A 21,538-nucleotide genomic window follows, 5' to 3' on the forward strand; every position below is an offset into this window, starting at 1 on the left:
GACAATGAGTCAACAACTAAATGCGATAAACAAAGGCAAGCTATAATATAAATGCATGTAATTTAAATGTTTTGCAGGGCTTAGTAAGAATTCTTTTGCACTTCCATATTACTTAATGATTTTAATATAAACTTAGTTTTATTTTTATTTCTATTTTCGATATCAAGCCAAATCATATTTAAAATCAAAAACTTCCAAAAGGGCACAAATCCTAAAAAAAATAGGTACTTGTCATGAAAATATATGTTTAGTATTTTTTTGTATTTTCTACTAAAAACTAAATCATGATTTTTGCGAAAATTTGCAAAAAAGAAATTTATTAGCTGTAAATGCTAATCGATCAATTGAACCTCAAGTTAAGCCCTGGTAGAAATTTAAATAATATCATTAAATTATATTATCTTATTGGAAATAAGATTAAATTTTAGTTCTGTGAGTCCTTTTAAAAACCAGCACTCATTGTAAATTCGTACATTATTCTGTCTCTTATACCATATCCCCGAACAAAAGTACATAAGAATGTCGATTGCTGAATTGCATTGTTATAGCTTCACCCAAAAAGAAGTTCCATAAGGTTTTATTAAATGCTGTGCATTTCTGTCTTGAATCAGAAATCATTGATTACAATTGGGAACTATTAGACACGTTTGTCAGCCAATTGGCAGGTAGCATTGAAAGCTCATTCAATTCACTACCTCGCACGCCCACAATCACACTTTCACCCACACAGTCGCGATCCACACTCAGGCATTCAAGCACACACACACACACTCACAAACACACACACAGCATCATGGCACACGTGGCTGCATGTCAAAGTGCAAAGTTTTGTGCCACAAAAAAACAAGTTGCAGGGGGTGGCAATGTGGGTAATGGCAGTCAAAAGCGCCGCTTGTCGATGTTTTCAGAAAAAATAAAACCGTTGGGGGAAAAATCAAGAAAAAAGTTACGTTTTTCCCGGCGTTACGTTGTTGTTGGCAACCCTTTTAGCTCTGGCAATTTAAACTCGCCTCCTCCAAAGTTGCCCACTTGCCATATCCTGTCGTTGCCGATGCCGTCGTTGTTGTTGTTGCGGTGGCTGTAGTTGCCGCATCCCTCAGATGGCTGAGGGGCCTTAGAGGGTTAAGGGCTGAGGGCGGAGGACGAAGGGTTAATGCGTGGCAGGCAATGCGCGAATGCACAAAGTCAACTTGAACATTAGAATCCGGCAGAAAGGCGGAACGAACACCTCAACTTTGAAGGAAGAAGATCTAGGCCTATCCTTTTGTAGATTACATAGTGGCAAGCTATTTTTTTATATTAATAAATTATAATAGTAAAATAGTACTTAATAACTTATCAGTAACCAAACTAATATTTTTCTTACCTCGTCAAAAAAATAATGAAAATAAGCCTTTCAAATGGGGTCATATATGGTCCTCTTCTTGCATTTGATATGCATTTGTTTTATAAGTAATTAATAATTTGTGAAAGTCTGCACAAGCAATAATGTAAATTTGATAAATCTTGACATGAGTTGTAAGCCCTTTAGTTAGAAAAGGACATGACAGTAGTGAAAAACAGCATTGCTGTTCCTTTTTCTTTCAATTTCCCCCATAAATAGCGAGTTTCAAACGGTCAGATCTCTTCATCCCCAAAGACAATCATTCGCTGTCGAATTTATGTATTCTCCCAACCAATCATCATCATCATCAGGAATAAACGCAGTGGCAATGATCATGTTCGTATTTGGCCATCATCGCTTTCATTGGCACTCAACGGAGGCAGCGAATTGCAATCGTAAACTTGATTGTAATAGTATAATTTTTGGCGTAAAAGCCAAACAAATAAACAAGACAAGGACTACGGACTATGGACTAGGGACCTCGGCAGATAATCCCCACTTATATGAGAAAGTGTAAGAGGCGGCCGAATTTCCTGCCCCCATTTCCATGCAATTTTTATGACTTGGCTCTATGTGCTGTTCTTTACTTTTTTGGGGGCGAGACAAGCGAATCTCACTCATAATCCGCCCCAATGGACTTTTTCCCTGCAAAGGCTGCAAAACATTTACTTTTCCCAGCGAGAATCTTGGCTTTTCCTTACTTTTTTCCCTGCTTACCACGTCACGCATGCTGCGAAAAGTTATTGTTATCCTTTTGTTTTAGTGCGCATCTTTTATACTCGTTTCATTTTTCTCCTGTTCTTATTGCCCTGCCTTGGCTGGCCCTTTTCGCATTGATTCATAATACATAAATATAAATATTGCGTATACGCAGCGTTTGCCTTGCCCTCGATTGCCATAAATAGCCCCAATATTTGTGCATAAATATTAATATTGCATGACCATTTTTATTTGTTTGCCGGCCAGACAGGGTCTCGGACTTTCTTTAGCCTGAATCGATAAGAAGCTGTGATTATAAGCTGATATTATTCTCTTTTGGATTCACTTTATATGAAAATACTTTATACGCTGAAATCAATTCGAATCTTCCTGTCTTAGTTGAATAAAAATGTGAGTGAAATTCATCGTAAGACCTGATATAAATGAATTAATTTAAAATGTATATTTTTGTACTTGTTTCAAAATACGTGTTAGTTGAACATAATTATAATTTTATATATTTTTATTTCTGCCAACTCGGAATTATTGGATTTTTTCTCCCTATGCCAATAAATTAGCACTGATTTATGTGGTTAAATAATTAGCGCCCTTTAGGAGCTATTTAATGGATTCCAAACAACTCTCATAAAAGCCCATCAATCGCCCATTTCCCTTTTCGTTGCCAATCGGCCGAAGGCGGTAATAAATTGAATGGTCCAATATTTGGGAGCGAGTCCCATTGAATTTAAATATTTGCAATTACATTTAAATGTTTGGCCATGTGTGGATTTCGATTTCGGATCAAGCGACTGAGTGGGAGGTGTCTGCGAAAGTATCCTTACATTCGGGCTCTGTCTGTTCGCTTATGCCAATAAATTTCGAGGCACAAAGTGTCAACGCGGCCGAGCCCTCCGATTTGCATACATTCGAATATCCCCTTTTCTCCATATAAGTATTGCAGGCCCTTTCTTTCCGCTACTTACAACAATATTATAATGGAATCCCACTTGAAAATAGAGCAATATCCACTTGCATATGTTGCCGCGGACATTTCGAGAATGAGACGACGCTATAAATATTATTGAATTGTTCCAGCCCCTCAGTATTTCCCACTTTTCACCGCTCGAGTGTCCGCCCCTTTGGTACAACAACAGCTACAGACGATGATTGCGGCAAGCGGATGTAAAAACCTTGGCAATGACAGTTTTTGGGCTCCGATCCGGTCTACGTCTGTTATGCAAATATTCTTATATATAAATATGTGGGCACTGAGAAAAAAAATACTCGAATCCTTTAAACTAGTCAAAAATCTAATAACAGTGTAACGTGTTTTGTTTACCATCATAGTGCGCTAACTTTTCAAAATTATTATATATACTATATTATTGATTTTAATAATTAAACTTTTGATAAAAACATGTTTTTTAAGGGGAATTATAGAAACATCATATTTCATATTGATTATTTCTGCATATATAAATTTTTTGTATTTTATACTAATTTTATTTATTTATTTTTTTTATTTATTTTTTTTTTTATTTTATTTGAACACGTCTAAATGTTCTTTGTTTATGGTAAAGAAATTATTGAAATATTTCTTGGCCGGGAAAGAAGTAAAAAATATTTGAAACTAAAAAATGGTGTTAAGAAAAAACATGATGTTTGAAGACATTTTTGTATGCCTTCCTAAATAACTAATATTTTTTGCGTGTATATCTCTGCACTCGTATGTGTGAGTAACTGTTTATATGCAAATCTTTTATTTCGCTGTTGCCTCCGTTTCATTTCTTATTTCCGTTGCATGGCCGCCGCCGCCGTTGGCTTTTTTATTTCTTCTGCATTAAATTAACATCAATAAAATGTTGCCTCTGTTTGCCAGAGTCCGCCCCTGGCTGGACTTCTTTTCCTGGGTGTCCTGGATGTCCTGGTGTCTAAATGTCCTGATATCCTGGTGTCCCGCTGCTGCACTTGTGCGTAATTTGAAGCTAATGCCAACATGTGCTACGATTTGTTCCACTCCCACTCCCGTCATTCAGTTTTCCTTCTTGGAAATTCTGGTACTCTGTTTTTGTATTACTCATTTCCTTACTACTGAGACATTTGCATCTTGTAGTTCGCAGGTTCTTTTGGGGCTGAAAATGTGCGATCTTTTGATTAAAATTGGTTAGGAAGGTATTCTTTATATGGTTATAAAAGGAAACCAAAGGAAAATTGTTTTATTTTTTATCGAAACTGAAAGGCTGTTTAAGTATGGTATCACCTACTTAAACTATTAAATATCAAGGATAAAGTTCTTAAATTTATTTATGAAAATTGGCTAGTACAAAGTACACAGTTTTAATGCTTCAAGACAATAAAAATATCAGAAAATTTAATCCATTGATTTTAAATGTGATTAAGAGTAAATACTCCCTTCTATTGAGACACAAATTAATGACCGTTAATACGTGCGGCAATTCCTAAGTTCTACAAACTAATTATTTTATTCCTGAAGCAATAAATAATACCAATAAAATTGTATTACATTTTTAAGTATATGAACAAAATCATATGTTTCCTTAAAACATTAAATAATCAACCCACTTTTTCTCAATCCCCAAAAAAGCACACAAATCAAGGAAACTAAGCTCGTCTACGAAATGCCCAAGCACAGCTTGCATGAATATATACTTACCCACGAAATCCTTGAAATACTTACTGAGTTCAGCTATTATAGATTTCCATCGCATTCGGCGCATGTAAACATCGGCTTTTGTTAATCAAATTAAGTGCAAGTTAATGGCGGGGCAAACGCTGCCTCCCAATATTTTTTCACAAGAGTTATTACAGGCCATCATTGCTACACTCCCCTCACCGCCCCCTTCATCTGTTTGCACATTCGAAAATGATGAATAATAAATTGCTAATCATAAATATTGCGAAATCAGGCGAAAAAACCAAACGAAAAGTGAAATGGCTAACCCGAGAAAACCCGAACCACTCCAGTTTTTTACACGCTAAAAAGCAAAACAATACCAAAAGTACACATTGTTAAATTGAAAGGAAACAAATGTAAAATTTATACAGCTGCAGTGCCCAGAGAAGCTCTGATTCATCCCATGGAAAGGCAACTTGAATGCAAAATCAAAGAACAGGGGATGTAAAAGGGGCGGGATCACCCTAATGGTCTAGCTCTGTGTGTTTGCCCCATTATCGAACCCAAATGTTCAAACATCGCCGAATGAAGTGGGTGGCTGTGCTTTTCGGCTCTAAATTTTGTGTGGGGGAGCAACTTCCATCGACTGCAGGGATATGATTAATTTAGCGTTATCAAATTGATTGGATTATTGCTGGGAGAATAAGAACTTGTGCTGTGATTCATGAGAGTGTCATAAATAACATATAAATGGTTTTTATTTTGGTGCCTTTAAATGGTAGAAGAAGTCATTGTAGTTTGTATTTTTTCTCAGTTGACGAGATAAAGAAATTGCATTTTAAACTTTAAAAGTGCTTATTTATTTATATAATGTAAGTTTTACAGAATATTATTTTTATTAAGACTGAATTATAATAGTAACGCAACACCATTATATACATCTCTTCTCATTTTAAATATCGATGCCAAAAAATTTGTTTATCTATTCTAATACTCTAATTTCAAAAATAAATAAAAATATATAATTAAATATTTTTAAGATTACTATACTAAAAATTAAATCTTATAAAACTCTAAACAAACTAAAAGGCAAGATAATGATAGATTAAAATATTATAAAAACCATTAACAGCTTGAATACTCCACCGTTGCACCCTAAAAATCAGTTTTATTTTCAGCTTGAAATGTTATCTGGCCACAATTACCCAACAAACTGCCACCTACAAGCGACTTTTTCGACTTTTCCCCTTTTCATTCGGGGCGAGTAATTAGCTTTTGAGGGAAATCAATACAATCTGAGCGGTAACAACACAATCAGCAATCGCCGGCAGTACCGAATCTAAATCGGAACTGGAGTTACGTGTTTCGGGCCACAAATGCCAAATTGTCCAAAGGGTAATCAAAGCGAGAACGAGTGACCAACTCCGAAATCGCCGAGCAGCTGCCAAGTTTCTCACGAGAAGTGCACTGAAAGAAATATATTGTTATTTAGTATTTAAAATTTACTTTGGCTTTCCAAAATTGGCATCGTAGCAATGTTGAATTATTTAGAAATCCATATATTAATAAATCAAAAAACTTACCAATGCAATGTCTAATAACTAGATAAATTAAAGGATTTTTTAACAGATTTCTCTTTAACTTTCCAGATAATTATACTTTTATTGATAAAGGTCCGATGTATTCAATTTAATTTTAAATCAGGTTGTATTTTTATAGCAATTTGTTAAATTTTGTTTTAATTGTATTGAAATGTGATATTTAAAACGATACAATTAGAAATTAATAATTGTCTTTCTCTCTGTCTTAAGGGCTTATTAACAAAAGTCAAGTGCAGGTGGTCGACTGATTGCATTTAAGCCAAAACGCCTCGTTGGCCAACAGTGAACAGTTAGTTGGGAGCAGTGACCAGCGAACAGTGAACAGTGAACCGTGAGCAGCAGCGGTAAAGGTAAATCTGCGGTTTTTCCGAAAAGTTTCCGCAACATTTTCGCATTGCCAGCGAGAAAGTGCATTTAATTAAATTTCCTGTTGTTCGGCGCGTGTGCAAAAAGCATTGCCTACTTCTGCGGGCGGGGCAAGAAACTGTTGCACATGCGGCCGCAAAATGTTGGCTGCTCATGACACCACCAACCAATAGCCCTCAACCACCAACCGAGCACCACCGAGCCACTCGGAGCCACTGCTGCACAAATAGCGCAAATAACAATAACACGGGCTCCAGCCAGAGCAGCAACTAAACCCAAACAATTTGCAGCATCTTGCCAAGAAACATCTGCGAGCACACAAACACATTGCAGCCGAGCAGCAGCGTCTACAAACGAGTAAGAAATTATTACCGAAATCCAAACGAACTGGAGAGACTCTAAGCGATTCCGAACGAATATTCAAGAAGTGCTGAGGTTCTTAAAAAATTATAATTAAGATTAGTGGACTTTAGAAATTCAGTAGCCTAAAGAATATCTCTATCAGGAGAGTTCTGTTTAAAAAAAGTTTGAGTTTCAGGTTTCCTAAAAGATGAACCACAAACGTATTTAAAAACAAAACATTATTTATTTGATAGGCTAGACATTTCTTTGCTAAAATAATTTTGTATTTTTATATTCACGAAATACTGAGGTTCTTACAAAATCATAATTCTGTTCAGCGGACATAAGAAATTCAGTAGCCTAAAGAATAACTCTATCAGGAGAGTTCTGCTTAAAAAAAGTTTGAGTTTCAGGTTTCCTAAGATGAACCACAAATTTTTTTAAATACAAAACATTATTTTTTTGATAGGCTAGAAAATTATTTGCTTAAATAATTATTTTATTGCTATCTATGTTTTCTGTTGTACTTAATGCAGCCAATATATATTATTTTTGATCCCACAAAAGTTTCTCATTTGTGTGGTGATTTTGAAGAGGGAAGTTATATTACCAATATGCAGCCTATTTTAAATAAATTGAAAGATGCTTGGAATAAAAAACTCCCAATCAAGTTCATATCCCCTAAAACTCCTGTCGATTGGTTAGGGTATTAAGAGAAACTGCTGTTCGTGGACAGCAAAATGGTTCTGCGAATTGTTGCCGCATTCAGCGGAAATGCAAGCTGAGTTAGCTTTATGTTGTAGTTGTTGTCCTTGCCGAGGCTCCTGCTGATGTTGTTGTTGTTGCTGTTGAGGTCCTGTTGTTATTCGTGTTGTGTCTGGTGGCATGGCCCATGAATATTCATTGCGTTTGCCGGGGCAGTCATTCATTCATTCGTGATTTCACGCAAAAGGGGCAATGCGAAGAAGCTGCGGAAAACAATGAAGAGGAATGGCACAAGACAAAACATGAAGCCAAATAAATAAACAAATGTCAAGCCATGTTGCTGAGGGCGGACTCGAAAGCCAAGAAATTGGCGTGAAAATAAATCAAGAAATAAATTGGAAAATTTGTTATTTCAACGAGTGAACAGCAATAGTTTCGAGGCAAATGTTAGTTCAGCTAACTTGTGTTGGGACCGTGCTAAAAGGAATCGGTTTGTTTTTGAATAAATTGACCGGAATTGAGAGTTAAGGAGAAATACGAGCGGTTACTTATCGCTTTATGAATAGAATATCGATTTATTTTAACGTCTCTAATTTAATTTTATTGTTATTACTTTGACTTGTTATTGAAAATGAACTATATGGTTCGCTTCATTCTTCTTTTAATATATTTCTCTTTATTTTTCTTTACCTGTCAATGTCCTTCGTATCCAGAGAAAGTCAAAACCATTTCAATAGCCTGCAGATCTTGTTTTCCCCACAATGCTCTCTTTTCTCTTTTTCACTTTTTCTCAATAACAATTCGGCTGGCCCTCAAAGTAAAGGCCAATTAAAATGTCCTTTAAGCGTTTCTGCAATATTAATTAACATGGAAAAGGCAGCAAATACAACGCACATGTATTCCTTAACCAGAAAAAAACAAAATGGCATGTGCAATGTTTGGCAATCGACTCGAATCGAGGTCGCCACGGGTGATGCGAAGGGTCAAGCAAACGCCTTTATTTAATTGCAAAATATTACATTTTTAAACAATATCCATTAAATGTGGCAGTGGCAGACTTGGCTGCTTAAGCTGCAGTGCATATAAATAAAAACCCCGGCACTCCAACCCCCCGATATCAACTGCCAAAGGTAATCAACTGCTGGGAAACGTCGCATTCGCAATGAAATGTTGAAAAGTGAAAAAAAAGAATCCTTTTAATGTGGCCCATGTGCACGGGGAGGGGGGCTGGCACAGAAAGAGGGGGACACCGCCCATGTCTGGGTCTGGAAAACACAAGTTCGCGTCTGGACCTTTGTCCCCGGCAGAATTGTGGAGTGGATTCCAGTTGCGAGCCGAGCGGACTGGGCCTGAATGGGGTCATTTACTTTGAGTGTTCGACGCTCATTTAAATGCAAATTTAAATGAAATTTTAATCCAGTTTTAAGGGCGCAGTTGGACACTCTGGGGGAGCCTTTGATGTTCCAGCTCATCTTGCTGATTACCTCAGGGGACCTTATTGGTTGCCAGTTCGATTCTGGAACTCTATTACAGGCTGCAATGATCGAAAGAAGCTCAAAAAGGTTCCCTGACTTTTGGGTATTCTAAGAAACTACTCTCATAAAACAGTAAGCATCTTAAATAATATTACAAAGTAATTCTATCTTTTAAGTATTTCCCAGTATATTACCCACTCACTTCAAAAATAATCGAAACGAAAGCCGTCCTGATCGGATCAAAAATCTGCTTAATATCTGGACCATCCAATTACCATTTAATCGCAATCTCTTCAGCGGCGGCCACTCATGAATGAAAATCCTTAACTAAGTTAATGCCCAGCCACAATTCCGTGATAATGATGATGGCGCTGCAGCCGAGGGATATAGCCGATCCCCATTCAACTTGGCTACACTCTCGCGCATTGATTGCATTTCGTGTCATCCAATGGATTTACATTTACTCGCGCGGAGCTGCGTCCACCATCAGGCATAATTTACAGCGCATTAAAACCTCCGATGATGATTTATTGTTGTCCTTGTTGGCCATGTCCTGCGACCTGCTGCCGCACCGCAAAAACATATTTAAAGCTACGTATTTATATTTTAATGAACATGGGAGCGGTGATAAAAAATCAGAGCTTAACCATGTTACAATGCACGTGGGCCGAACAAATTATGAAGTTTGTCCTGCAATCAGTGTGCGGGCGAGTTGGTGCCACATGTATATTATGTGTAATACCGTGATGCAGTGCAGTGTTCAGCAAGTGCCATCGACAGGCGATTACTGTAGTGTTGCCCCTGAAGTGGGATTTCGGTGGTAACATGTGGACAAGTGCAACTCGAATACCAAAGGATTATACTAATGGAAGACGAACAATGGCTTATAATTGTTTAATTTAAAATTAAAAAACATCTTAACAATTATACATTAAAATTGTAGACATCTTTATTAATATATTAGCGAACAAATTTAACATTCTTCTGCTCTGTTTTTTGAATTATTGCATTAGTTAATTAAATGTTTTATTTCAAGTTAAATGTTTTAAAAAGGTGTTAAAACAATTTAGTTACGAAATATTTATGATAACCACTTTAATTTATTTTTTAAAAGTTTGTACTAGATAGTCCTGTTTTGTTTTATGTAATTGAATGAAATTAGCAATATAATGCCAACATTGGTTAAATATAAATTAAATTTTTTTAATCTTCTAATTGTGAAAGAGTTTTAAAAAAAAAATACAATTTTATGTTCAATTAAATTAGTATATTGGATCCACCAACATCAAGAATGTGTTAAAAATTTCTCCTGTCAACAATGGCATAGAAAATGATTTAATTTAAAAAATTAAAAAACTCTTAAATAAGAATTCATAAAATATATAATCTGAGATACACATTTATTCCTTTTTTTCACCATCTCATTGATTTTACCCATTCACCTGCTAAAAATGCTCCAATAAATCCTGTCTTGCAGCAACGCCCAAGGACATGCAACCGAAAATTGGTAACAGCATGCCGTCAGCGGCGGCAAGGACTACAACGTCGACGTCAAGAAGGAGCAGCTGGGATGAAAACGAAGGATCCGCATCCGGCCGCGACTCGGTGCTGACTTCGTCGACAGCTTCGCTGCAACCGCCGCAGGATAGATTCCGGAGGTCGGGACCTGGACTGTTGATTTTTCCAGGAACCGCGCAAGGACATCAGCATAATCCAAATGGCAGCACGGGCAGCAAAACAGTTGCGAAAGCTAATGACGAGAACGTGTCCATTAATCAGCAGGGACCAGCCAGGAGCATTCGCTCCTTTCGACGACCACCGCTATGGCAACGTCCGCCAATGGATCCTGGGGAAGGGCAGGAAAAGCAGGTCCTGGATCGGGAAAATCCAAGGGAAAGCTACAGTGCCTGCCTGGTCAAAGCGCAGGCTTTCATAATCGAGTTCCTGCAGGGCTCCTCCATACACGGCTTCATTTATTTGGCCAAGCTCGGCCTGAATTTTGTCGAACGGTGAGTTGTGATTTGTATGCTACTTTCAATGGCGTGGACACGGGCGCACAATTGGATAATCGGTAATGGAATTGGGCAGGAGAAGGGAATCACAGGATTGAGGGAAATGTCCAAAAACAAAGGACAACAAGGGCAATCAACAATTCATAAGGCAACTTTTGTTATTGCCAAGACTTGAGTGGGAAAAAATCTCCCATGGAAAGAAACTGAAAAAAAATAAAAGGCTCTTTAAATTAGCTATTTAATTGTCTTGCAATTTTTATGCAAATATTTCTTTATAAGATGAATATTAATTCAATGTTCAAGAGTTCTTGCCATCATAGATCGTTTAAATTAATTTATCAAAAAATAGACTCGGAATTAAACATATATTTGTTAGCACAAGATTTTTTTCTTGTTATTTAAAATATGTGTAGAAAAATAAAACCCCCAAATGTCTTTTCATCCCTCTTTAAATAACCGAAATTCTGTGGCCTCTTAACCTGGATCTTATTAGGCCAATATATGGTTAAGCGGCTGCAAAAACTCAGTCAACATTTCCGCCCAATTAATTTACAAGGGAAATTAATGCTAAGCCTCATTACGGCCAGAAATCGCTGGCTTAACTTTTATAAAGGATTACTACAGTTCGCCCCTTGGAAACCATAAAGTGAAAACTAAAACGATACAAAACTATAAGTCGGGTAGTTAAAAAAGGACTATCCTGCGACCGCGGCCACGTGCAGAGATTCTGATTCGGATTCATAGCGGAAAAGTCCCGAAGGGGAAGTGCGTGCTGAACCAAACCCCCCCAGCCCCCCTCCCCTTCCCTCCCATCGAAAAACTTCTCCAAGCGAAATACATTTTTCTACATATCTTCCGTTTTATGTGGTCGGTGGAGGAAGGTGGATCTTGTGAGCTGAAGTAATATTTTGTTGCTGGAATTTGTATTTTTTTGCGGTGCAATAAATCCTTAAAACTGACATGACATGACAAACAGGATTACACACACGCAGAGAGGGGTGAAGAGGGGAATTCTCCGACTCATTCGCTACCTTTCTCGTTCCGTGTTGGCCATGGCAAAGCTTAAATTGGCAACACTCCACCAAAGTGGCCGGGAGAATGGGGCAGGGGTTGCGGATGCGGATGCGGCGGTTGGTGGGAAATCTGTCAGGGCTGCCGGCTGAGGGTTAATTAGTGGATAACAGCCAGGACAAGGACAGGGCCAAGTAGACACTGAGAAAAAGACTCAAAACTGTCTCGATGGCTTTTATATAAAAACTTGATAAGACAATTGTATTGCGTGAAATAAATTTATTAAGTGCTCGGCAATGCCTAATGATTATGGATCAAATAAATCTAAAGCACATTTACATCTCACAAAAAATGTATTATAAAAAAAAAACTTTTTGACTTTAAATCTTTTTTATGAAGTAATATTATTAGGTAGTACACACTTTTTAACACTTACAATACAAAAAAAAGGTTTTTTAATACAAAGCAATTCATATTTTCATTATAAAATTTTGACAATTAATATAGTTTAGTATAGTATTTAAAGTTTATTTGTATTTTAAAGCATCAGAAATTAGCTTAAAACTTATGAGAAATTGATTTAGAAAAGTGACTGTTAGCTTCATAATATTAATATTAGAATCGTTATTGAAAGCTGCAAAACAAAATCCGCTTTCGTTTTTTGCCAAATAAATTTATTTCGTGATTGCAATTTATGTCCTTTTTTTTAAAAAAAAATTCGATTTTGAAGTAAATTTTCTCTAAGTGCCGCCAATGAATTTCCCCCCAAAATCATGAAGCTCAATTACAATTATTGTTAGTTTTCCACCACGACTAAGGCCCAACTGACAGGTGTTGCCCCAGGAAAGGATCAGAGTGGGGCAGAAGGGAGCTCGGGATGAAAGGAAGGAGGTCACGCAAAGCTTAGCTTTAATTAATACACTTCCCCCGATGCTTTCATGAAAATGATTTGTTGGGCGTTTGTAGAACATTTTTCTCGGAAAATTTATTTCTTTGACCAATTCCACTTGGCACAATTCAGATTTATTTCGCCCGGCAAGCCAAAAATAGAAGGGGAAAATATGCTTTGCCATGGCGAAAAATCAGCTTGTGACGCACAAATTTCTGGATTATGCACAACTCCAACCAAAACCCGACTTAAGCTCTTCCTCCCACCTCCCCCCTCAAAACTAAAGCAATTCCACAAAAAAATATATGAAAGAACCACCTCGCATACAAAACAAGCTGGGGAAAAAGGGTAGTGAAAATGCATAAACCTGAGAGAAAGAGTCTGTGTCGCTGACATGTGATAACCTCAATTTCACTAGCGTTGATATGGTAACTATGAGGGCTTTTCCAACCCCCTCTTTTTGGGTGGCAGCGACAGGTGCACGATTGCATAATCCACAACCGAAAACTGCAAATGCAAATGCAAAACACGCAGTGCCGTAGGACGCACTGGATTAGGACGGTGTTTTAAAGGGGGAATCTGAAATCTATAGCAGGGCATCGCGCTTTCGAGTGCCCTGAACTCCGTCACAATTTAAACCCTTTTATTGGGTCGATTCGATATTCCATAATTGGAGGAAACACCCATTCAACCATTGAACCCATTGAAATATATATTGCAAAAATAAAACATCAAAACTTTTAAAATGATTTTGTACAGCAAATATACATAAAACCATTGCTTAAATTAATATGTGATAATTTTCTAACAATTTAACAACTAACATTTAAATAAGGATGGAGATTTACCTTTACTTGAGGAGACTTATCATCCTCATTTACATACATTTTATATTTGTTTTTAAATTTGTTTTTAATTTATGTTTTATTTGTTGGAATCACTAAAGTTATCACTTGGCTGTCATATTTTTGTTTTGATAATCATCAATACTCAAGTCTTTCTCTTGCACTAATTTTTCTTAATATGTTAAATAAGTTATTTAATTTCAATTTAATGATTTTATTTCAAAAGTTGTATACTTTTAAAACCTTCTTAGCTAGCAAGCAAAAACTTGCGGAATTTCGATTACCGCTTTCTGAGAATTTTAATCCTATATCACACATTTTTCAATCGCATAACTCAAATAGAAACTATGTGGGAATTAAAGAATTCAGCAATACCCAAAAATAAATTCAAACAACAACCCCTTGGTGCTGAGTTTTTAAACGAGAAATTTGTGGAATCAAACATGCATCACTGAGCCTCATTCACGCACAAATTTTATGCATATGAGTGCCGAGTTGATGAAACAAAGCAAATACATAAATTGCAGGCCAGACTGACACGAGATGGGAAATGTGGAAATGGGTGTGGGAATGGAAAATGGCAATGGAAATGACAATGAGTCTGTCATATGCGATGTCCAAAAGGAATTTTGTGGTGTTAGACAAAGTACAGCACTCAGCTGTCGGAGAAGAAAATTCCAGAAAAGCAAAGTGCGGGGCGGAAAGCTTCGCACAAAAATAATAAAGAGTTGGAAAATGTTTGGGAAAATTAAAAGCCAAGTAGCAGAGTGTTTGCTTGTGTGCAAGCGTTGAAAGCTTTATGAGCCATTGCTGGCATTAAAATGTCATTGTCGACGACATTCGCCTGAAATGGGGAATTCAGCAAAGGATTTTTGGCGACTTCTGTCTGTGTCTTTGCCAGTTTGTTTGTGGCCGTTCAAACAAAAAGGAACAAAACTGAGGAAAAGCCAGTAAAGGGTTGCAAAAGCGTTGATGCGTTCATTGACTCCTCCTTCGAGTTGGCCATAATTCTTTCGTCGCGAATATTTCGCATAATGCTTACAGAAAAAAAATTTACACGCAATAGATTTTTATGTCCTCCGCCACAATGCACACTCAACAGCAGTGCGAATTATTCCCCCGATTCCATATATCATTTCTGACTCTGCCGCATTTTTGAGTATTTTTCCGGCTTTCCTATCCTTTTTTTAGCATGCTCTGGTTTGCATTCATCTGCGTGGCTTTATTCAGCATCATCTCGCTGAGCAAGCGGACCTGGCATCGCTTTCAGACCTCGCCGATGGTCATATCCATGGATCGGAATAAGCTGGTCTGGAACACGAGCTTTCCATCATTGACAGTGTGTCCTCACAAGCGGATCGACGAGTTGAAAGTGGAGGAGTATATACTGTAAGTACTACACATATAAGTTTTTTGCAGATCATTTTATTTTACATAGTATTTTTGATTTTTTTTCATTTTTGTATATTTTTCCAAACTTTTTTATAATTTAATTTTAAGCTGTGCAGTCGTCGCTAAATGCTTAGAGCTAATTTGCTAATACATTTTTTGAACACAAGCGAGAGAAGACACAATATATTAATATTTTTCAATGCACTCCATATTCATATTTACTTCCAATTTTAATCGCTTCAAATGAGAAAAAGAGATAAATAAAAAATAAAAATGTCAGAGGCAATAAAAGCATTTCCTGAAAACTTAAAAATATTTAAAATAAATTTTTTTAACTTTACTACTTCTAACGAACTTTAGAAGAATATATTGAAAATTTAAATTTATTTCTTTTGATGCCAACTCATAGTTCCCATCCCGACCAGTTTTTGTCCGAGGAGGATCAAGAGGATTTCCGCGATTTTATTGTAAAACTTGCCAGCCTCACTTATGACAACTTGGAGACGCTTCCGCTGAACAAATCGTATGGGATTCCGGGAGTGCAGTACTTGGACTTGCTCTACGAGCTGAAATGGCCCTTCGAACCGGATATCAGCAGCGGCACCGCCGTCAAAATGTACATCTACGAGACGCAAACGGAGTTTGGCATTTGCCATTCAGTGAACTCACTGGTGGCCCGCTACAATACCTTAAAGTGTGTAATTTTTGGCCAGGAAGTGGCTCTGATTTTATGATTTTTATGACTTCTTGGCAGCTACTGGCGCTCCGGCGAGTGGAACCTTTTGGACCACGGAGATCGGGTCACGGTGCATCCGTTGGATGGCGAGATCTACGCGCAGATTATAAACCTCTCGACGGCCTACGATGTTTATTTCCACGGGGCCGGGGATGTTCCGAGCATATCGAAGCAGAGGTATACCTTTCCAGAGAGCGACTACACCACAGTTGAAATCATGGCACTGGAGATCTACACAAATGAGGAGGCAAGAGCGTGAGTCAACAAAATAGTTATATCCTTTAATTCATTCAAAAAAATAAATTATTAATTTACATAAAATTGAAAGTGGAAAATATTTGTTATTCAGTATAACTAATTTTGTTTTAAATTCAAGTCCGATTTAGCATATTGTATGAAATTGATCAATTTATTACTAAAATAGAATAAATACATATGAAAAAAATGTTAATATTCCATATGTGGCATATAATATTATAGATCATTAATATTTTTATTGCTTAAAATAATATTTCAAATATTTGTCAGAAAACATATTACAAATTTAAAAACAAGCTAAAATATTTTACCATAAAAATTTAAAAAATAAACACACACACTTTCCGGTGTTAAATAATCTCTTAAAAATATATCCCACATTAATGTTATTACATATTTCCCAAGTAAAAACTTGGTTTATAGCTAGTAAAATAGCTCATTTAATAATAACGTGAAAATTAGTCTTTCTCACATCATTATTATATGAGTCCTTTTACTTTGGTTGTATTCTTTAATGTTTTATGAACTTTTCCGGTAGTTTCAGCGCCAAACAAAGGAGCTGTCGCTTCATCTACGAGGCCGAGGACATGTTGACGGTGCCCATTTACAGCTTTGGACTCTGCCTGTCCGAATGCCGAATGTTCTTCGCTCTGCAGGTCTGCGGCTGCGTTCCGCATTTCTACCGGAACCTCTGTGGGTATAATCATATTTTCGGGACACAGAGTTGCACTTAATTGGCCCCTATTAAAGTTAACTTTTATGCGCCGGACGGGGATGCATCAAAGCTGCCCAGTTTAATGGCACAAATTCGGTCGTAAAATGTTTAAATACTCGTAGTTTAAGTGGCAACTTTGGCACGATTATCTGTCTCGCTCCAATGGGCGCCATCCATCTCTTTCTTTTATGTTTTTCAGTGCGAAATGGTCGAAGGCTGCCAGTTTGCGGGCTGGAGGGCATCGGATGCCTGGTCAAAATTAAACGTGAGTAATTTCCCCCGTCCGAGAACATGTAAATATTTAACCTGCCCCGGAAATTCGATTTAAATTTTTCAGTCGAAAAAAATGGGCAGAAATTTCCCAGAACGTGACCATAATTTAATTTTTTCAGGGGTGGTCAAAAGTCAAGGCTGGAATAGGGAACCTGTTGCGTAATTGAAATGGTGGAAGTAATTTGCTGGGGAAGAGAAGATTATCGGACAGGTTGACATTGATAAGCGGGATAAATATTTTGAACGAACCAGCTTTAGCTCATTAGAAAAGAATGAAAGGTGATGAAAATAGAATATTAAGTTCAAGCTCTATTTTTTTGGGGCTACCTTTTAAAATTTGTTTGTGGTTATTCTAATTTTTTAGTGACTTAAACTTTATAGTCTCTAAAATAATCGATTATGTAAGTAAATAAGTAAGTAATTTTTATAAGTTTTTAAACTAATGGCAGACATGACGATAGCAATCGTTTTGTTTTATAACAAAGTCGAAAATTCCAATTATGTAAAAAATAATTACTTATCGCACGTTTCTTTCCTACAAATTTTCCTCTTATTTTTTAAGTGAATCATAATAGATGTATAAATTATTTTAAATATATAAAATAACGTTTCCACACAGGCGAGATAATCTCCTTAAAATCGGACAAATACAAAATCAATTGCAATTGTTTGGCCAACTGTGATGATTCCAACTTCTTTGTGCAGTCCCACGTAAGTACAACATCGCACATAATAATAAAAATAAATGAAAAAAATGGCAAATCCGCTATTAAAAAATATAAAGTAAACTTTAACTGTAAAAATGTTTATGGAGAACAGAAGCGCCATCATCTAGTGCTCGTTAAGTGGCAACTGCAGACGCCGCTGCGTCGCGCATTTCAAGTGGAAAAATGCCCGGAAAACTGGGGAAAATCCGCCGGAGAAACGGAGCAAGGCGGAGCGGCGAACATTCGGGGGCATTTGCCTTAAACAAACATCAAAATTGTAGTCCAGAGCTATAAAAAATAATAAGCGCAGAAGTTGCAGGAACTGGGCGCCTTGAAATATGCAATTATTTTAGGGATGAGGTGTACGAAAAGGGGCGGCAAAACCAAAAGTTTTGTTTAACTTTTTTCGCGCTGTGTGCGGCGAAAGTTTTTACATTTAATAATAATTTTTGCTTACTTGCCTTGTTACCAGAGTACTGATGATGATGATGTTGTTCCCATTTTGCTTTTGTATTTGTTATCTGCTTATCTGTATATATTTTCCCCGATTTCTCTATTTTCCGGCTTTTCCAGCGCTCGCGTGTCTGGTTCCTGGGCGCTAATCTGCAATGGGGCATTGGCGGAGGGGGTTATCCCAAAATGCAACTCCGGCGGGACGTCCTCTTCTCCTTCGCAGATGTTTTGGGTGAGTTTTCTCGCGGGGCAAACTTTTAAGACTCACTTGAACCGCTCGCTTTTCACTTTTCACCTCCCTTTCTTATTTTCAGTTTACATCGGCGGCCTTGTCGGTTTTTTCTTGGGCTGCAGCGCCTTAAGCTTTACGGAAATTATCTATTACTTCACAGCTCGATTTGTGCGACGCATGTTTTTCAATTGATAGTCAATACTAGATGTTTTATTTAATACTTTCACTGAAATCAAAAAGAAGATTCAAATAAAATGTGACACGTTTATTTGATTTATAGCAATAGGAGACACCTCCTATATTTTATTTAAAACGATTTAAGTCTTCATTTCGAGATCCAAACTTTTAGCGTGTTTATTCTTAAATCTTTCTATGAGAAGTTTCGAATACAATGTTAATAAATTTGAATTTTTTTTCGTTATAATTCTTTATTTATTGTTTTATTCGTTCGGAATATAAATACAATTAAAAAAATAAGTCATAAGAATAATTTTCGAATAAAATTCTATCAAGATATATATTGAGATATTTAATCGAGGTCGATCATTTATTTAACAACGTTGTGCAGTTTTCTACTTTAGTCACTCATGCTCAAATCGTCGTCAATCCCAGAGGCGGCCCTAATCTCCCTCCACCGTTCTGTGATCGAGGATCCTTCCCTAGTCTGCTCCCCATAAGGTTGTCCTTCGGGGCTTTTCTGTATTGGAGGCGGCTTGACGACAGCGTGCTTTTGAATGTAGAAATCGCAGCGTTTGCAGTAGCTATGCGACTTGTTTCGTGGCTCAAACTTCTTACCGCAAATGGCACATTCCTTGGGCTGCAGACGGCAATTAGAACACCGGTGTTCCTTCTCCGAAAGATCCGTCCATAGGCATCTTTGAAAGCACTGGGTGCACATGTACAGCTTATTGTCGAGCAAATCCATACCTAAGAAGCACGTGAGTTATGAACACAAAAATCGATAGATTAAAGAAAAGAAAACAGACCCAGAGAAAACAGTTTCTCATTCAATGTCGTTTAAAAATATTGACAACTCACTTGGGAAAAATCAAAGCCAATGCCTTCTAGATAAAAGTAAAATTGCCAATAATAATGACAAAAAAAGAATACAGTCTTCGTTTTAAAAGTTATATTAGAAATTTACAAATAAATTTATAAACGATATAACATATACATTTTTGAGTGGGAAAAATGCCAAAAAATAATTTTTGTTTTAAAAATAAAACAAATATATACGTCAATAGAACCCGAATACACCGACGACTACCTACTCTCTTGTTTGTTGATTGTAGTAAACCTTTATTTTTCTCAAGTACATGGTTTTCAAGCTTTAGCTATCAATCATAATTGTGAATGGCTAATCTGACCGATCTGGAGGAGATATTCTCGTATTTGTATCTGCCCTATCACGCCAATTGCTGCAACATCTTTTTATTGGCCAAACATAAACAGTCGCGCCGGCCTAATCAAAAATAAAATACACTTTGTGCAAAGTTGGCGAAAATTATACCCAGACTCCCCAATTTTTCCACCTCATCATCATTGAACCTTCATTGTCCATGTTTCGTCGTTGGCATTTCAATGAACTGTTTGCTTCAATCGAAGAGAAAGAGACGGGGGAGTGGGAAAGAGAGGGTGGACGCCTGTCAGAAAGGGACGACAAATTGCGCTCCTTTTGTATTTTTGCCAACCTTGTCGGATTTTATTATTGGGGTCGTCGGCAGACATTGAAATTAACTTTCCGTCTTGTTCACATGTTATGTGTGCTTAATATTTGTCAAATAATTTGTAGTGGCAAGTTATTTTTTCCAGCCATTGTTTGTTTGGAGATATGTACAGTCAAACTTCAATAAGTATGTAAAATTGACTACACATAAGATACCATTTGCTGAAGATTGGTGTCCAAATCTAAATAAAAATAATTTCATATTTTTTTTTCCTAAACGTATGTAAATTGATATATTTTATAAGAGATAAATTTTTAGAGTAGACAAAAAGTAATTAAAGTAAAAGGAACACAAACGGGCAATCAGTAAATAAGCAAAGGAAATTAAATATTACTTCCACATTCTTTTTTTTGGTGAATCCTGGTCAAAGTTAGGAGTGTTTGACTGTATTCTTAAATAGACAAATAGTACTCCCCTAGCAGTCTCATTTCTGATATTTGTCTTGACTTTCGCACAACTGAGTGAACTGTGACTGTCAACAAACGCCAAAAACTATAGTTAAGAAAGTCATGAATTTATGCTGTCCTTTTGCAATTCCCTTTTCGTTTTTGCGGCGTCATCAATAAATGAGTGAGAAATGGTCGAAAAACTGGGTCATTGGAAAAAGGGGGGAATTATTACTTTCTGTTAGCTTCGGTTGATCTGCTCCAAGAATCAAAGTATTCATCTCTGAAAATCACAATGGCGAAATCTACATTTCAATGGCTTCATATTTTCTATGCAAAACCGCACTCTCCCTTTCGCACACTTTCTAGCTGTCTCCCTCCCGCAATCAAATCTCAAAGGAATTGTCAAAGTGTATGAATTTTTTTTGCACCTTAGCTGGTGGAAATGGAAAAAGGGGGCGTGGAAACCACAATCCACACGAGAATTTTCTCGCCACCGCCGGCTGCATTTTAAATGAAGAAGCGAAAGGGCTGGGCACTGAATTTAGGGTGTGGACTGTGGGAGCTACGTAATACGTATTCCCCAACCTTGCACTTTGAAGTTTTGGGCAAAAGGGTAGCACCACTTTTTGCCGCATAAATTTGGGAATTATTGAAATTTATTGTTGAAAATTGCCAATGGCACAAATAAGGTT

At 37.0% G+C, this 21,538-nt stretch overlaps 2 protein-coding genes across 3 annotated transcripts; one reads left to right on the forward strand and one right to left on the reverse strand.

Annotated features, from left to right (window-relative positions):
• The first annotated feature begins 10,698 nt into the window (after positions 1 to 10,698).
• On the forward strand, positions 10,699 to 18,922 carry LOC108048197 (sodium channel protein Nach). 2 transcript variants are annotated; one of them, XM_044461898.1, is made up of 9 exons: positions 10,699 to 11,216; positions 15,156 to 15,353; positions 15,766 to 16,050; positions 16,111 to 16,347; positions 16,889 to 17,043; positions 17,265 to 17,330; positions 17,958 to 18,049; positions 18,619 to 18,730; positions 18,813 to 18,922. In XM_044461898.1, exons 1-9 carry the CDS (start codon positions 10,699 to 10,701, stop codon positions 18,920 to 18,922), a joined length of 1,773 nt encoding a protein of 590 aa, XP_044317833.1. The 2 variants fall into 2 exon arrangements, with proteins under 2 accessions (XP_044317833.1, XP_044317832.1); XM_044461897.1 differs by having other exon boundaries at positions 16,895 to 17,073.
• Positions 18,923 to 19,248: 326 nt separating this feature from the next.
• LOC108040361 (protein FAM76B) lies at positions 19,249 to 19,761 on the reverse strand. Its single transcript, XM_017117816.1, has 2 exons — positions 19,717 to 19,761; positions 19,249 to 19,657 (listed from the first exon to the last, which is right to left on the reverse strand). The coding sequence occupies exon 2, from the start codon at positions 19,653 to 19,655 to the stop codon at positions 19,308 to 19,310; it is 348 nt and encodes a 115-aa protein (XP_016973305.1). The 5' UTR covers positions 19,656 to 19,657; positions 19,717 to 19,761; the 3' UTR covers positions 19,249 to 19,307.
• Positions 19,762 to 21,538: the final 1,777 nt, after the last annotated feature.

This window comes from Drosophila rhopaloa, unplaced genomic scaffold (assembly GCF_018152115.1).
Source record: "Drosophila rhopaloa isolate 14029-0021.01 unplaced genomic scaffold, ASM1815211v1 contig_115, whole genome shotgun sequence".
NCBI lineage: Eukaryota > Metazoa > Arthropoda > Insecta > Diptera > Drosophilidae > Drosophila > Drosophila rhopaloa.

Coding starts and splice junctions, on each gene's coding strand:
- LOC108048197 (XM_044461897.1), top strand. CDS start 10,699: ATGCAACCGAAAATTGGTAACAGCATGCCGTCAGCGGCGGCAAGGACT. Junction 17,074..17,264: donor TCATATTTTCGGGACACAGA/GTTGCACTTAAT, acceptor TATGTTTTTCAG/TGCGAAATGGTCGAAGGCTG. Junction 18,731..18,812: donor CTCCTTCGCAGATGTTTTGG/GTGAGTTTTCTC, acceptor TCTTATTTTCAG/TTTACATCGGCGGCCTTGTC.
- LOC108040361 (XM_017117816.1), bottom strand. CDS start 19,655: ATGGATTTGCTCGACAATAAGCTGTACATGTGCACCCAGTGCTTTCAA.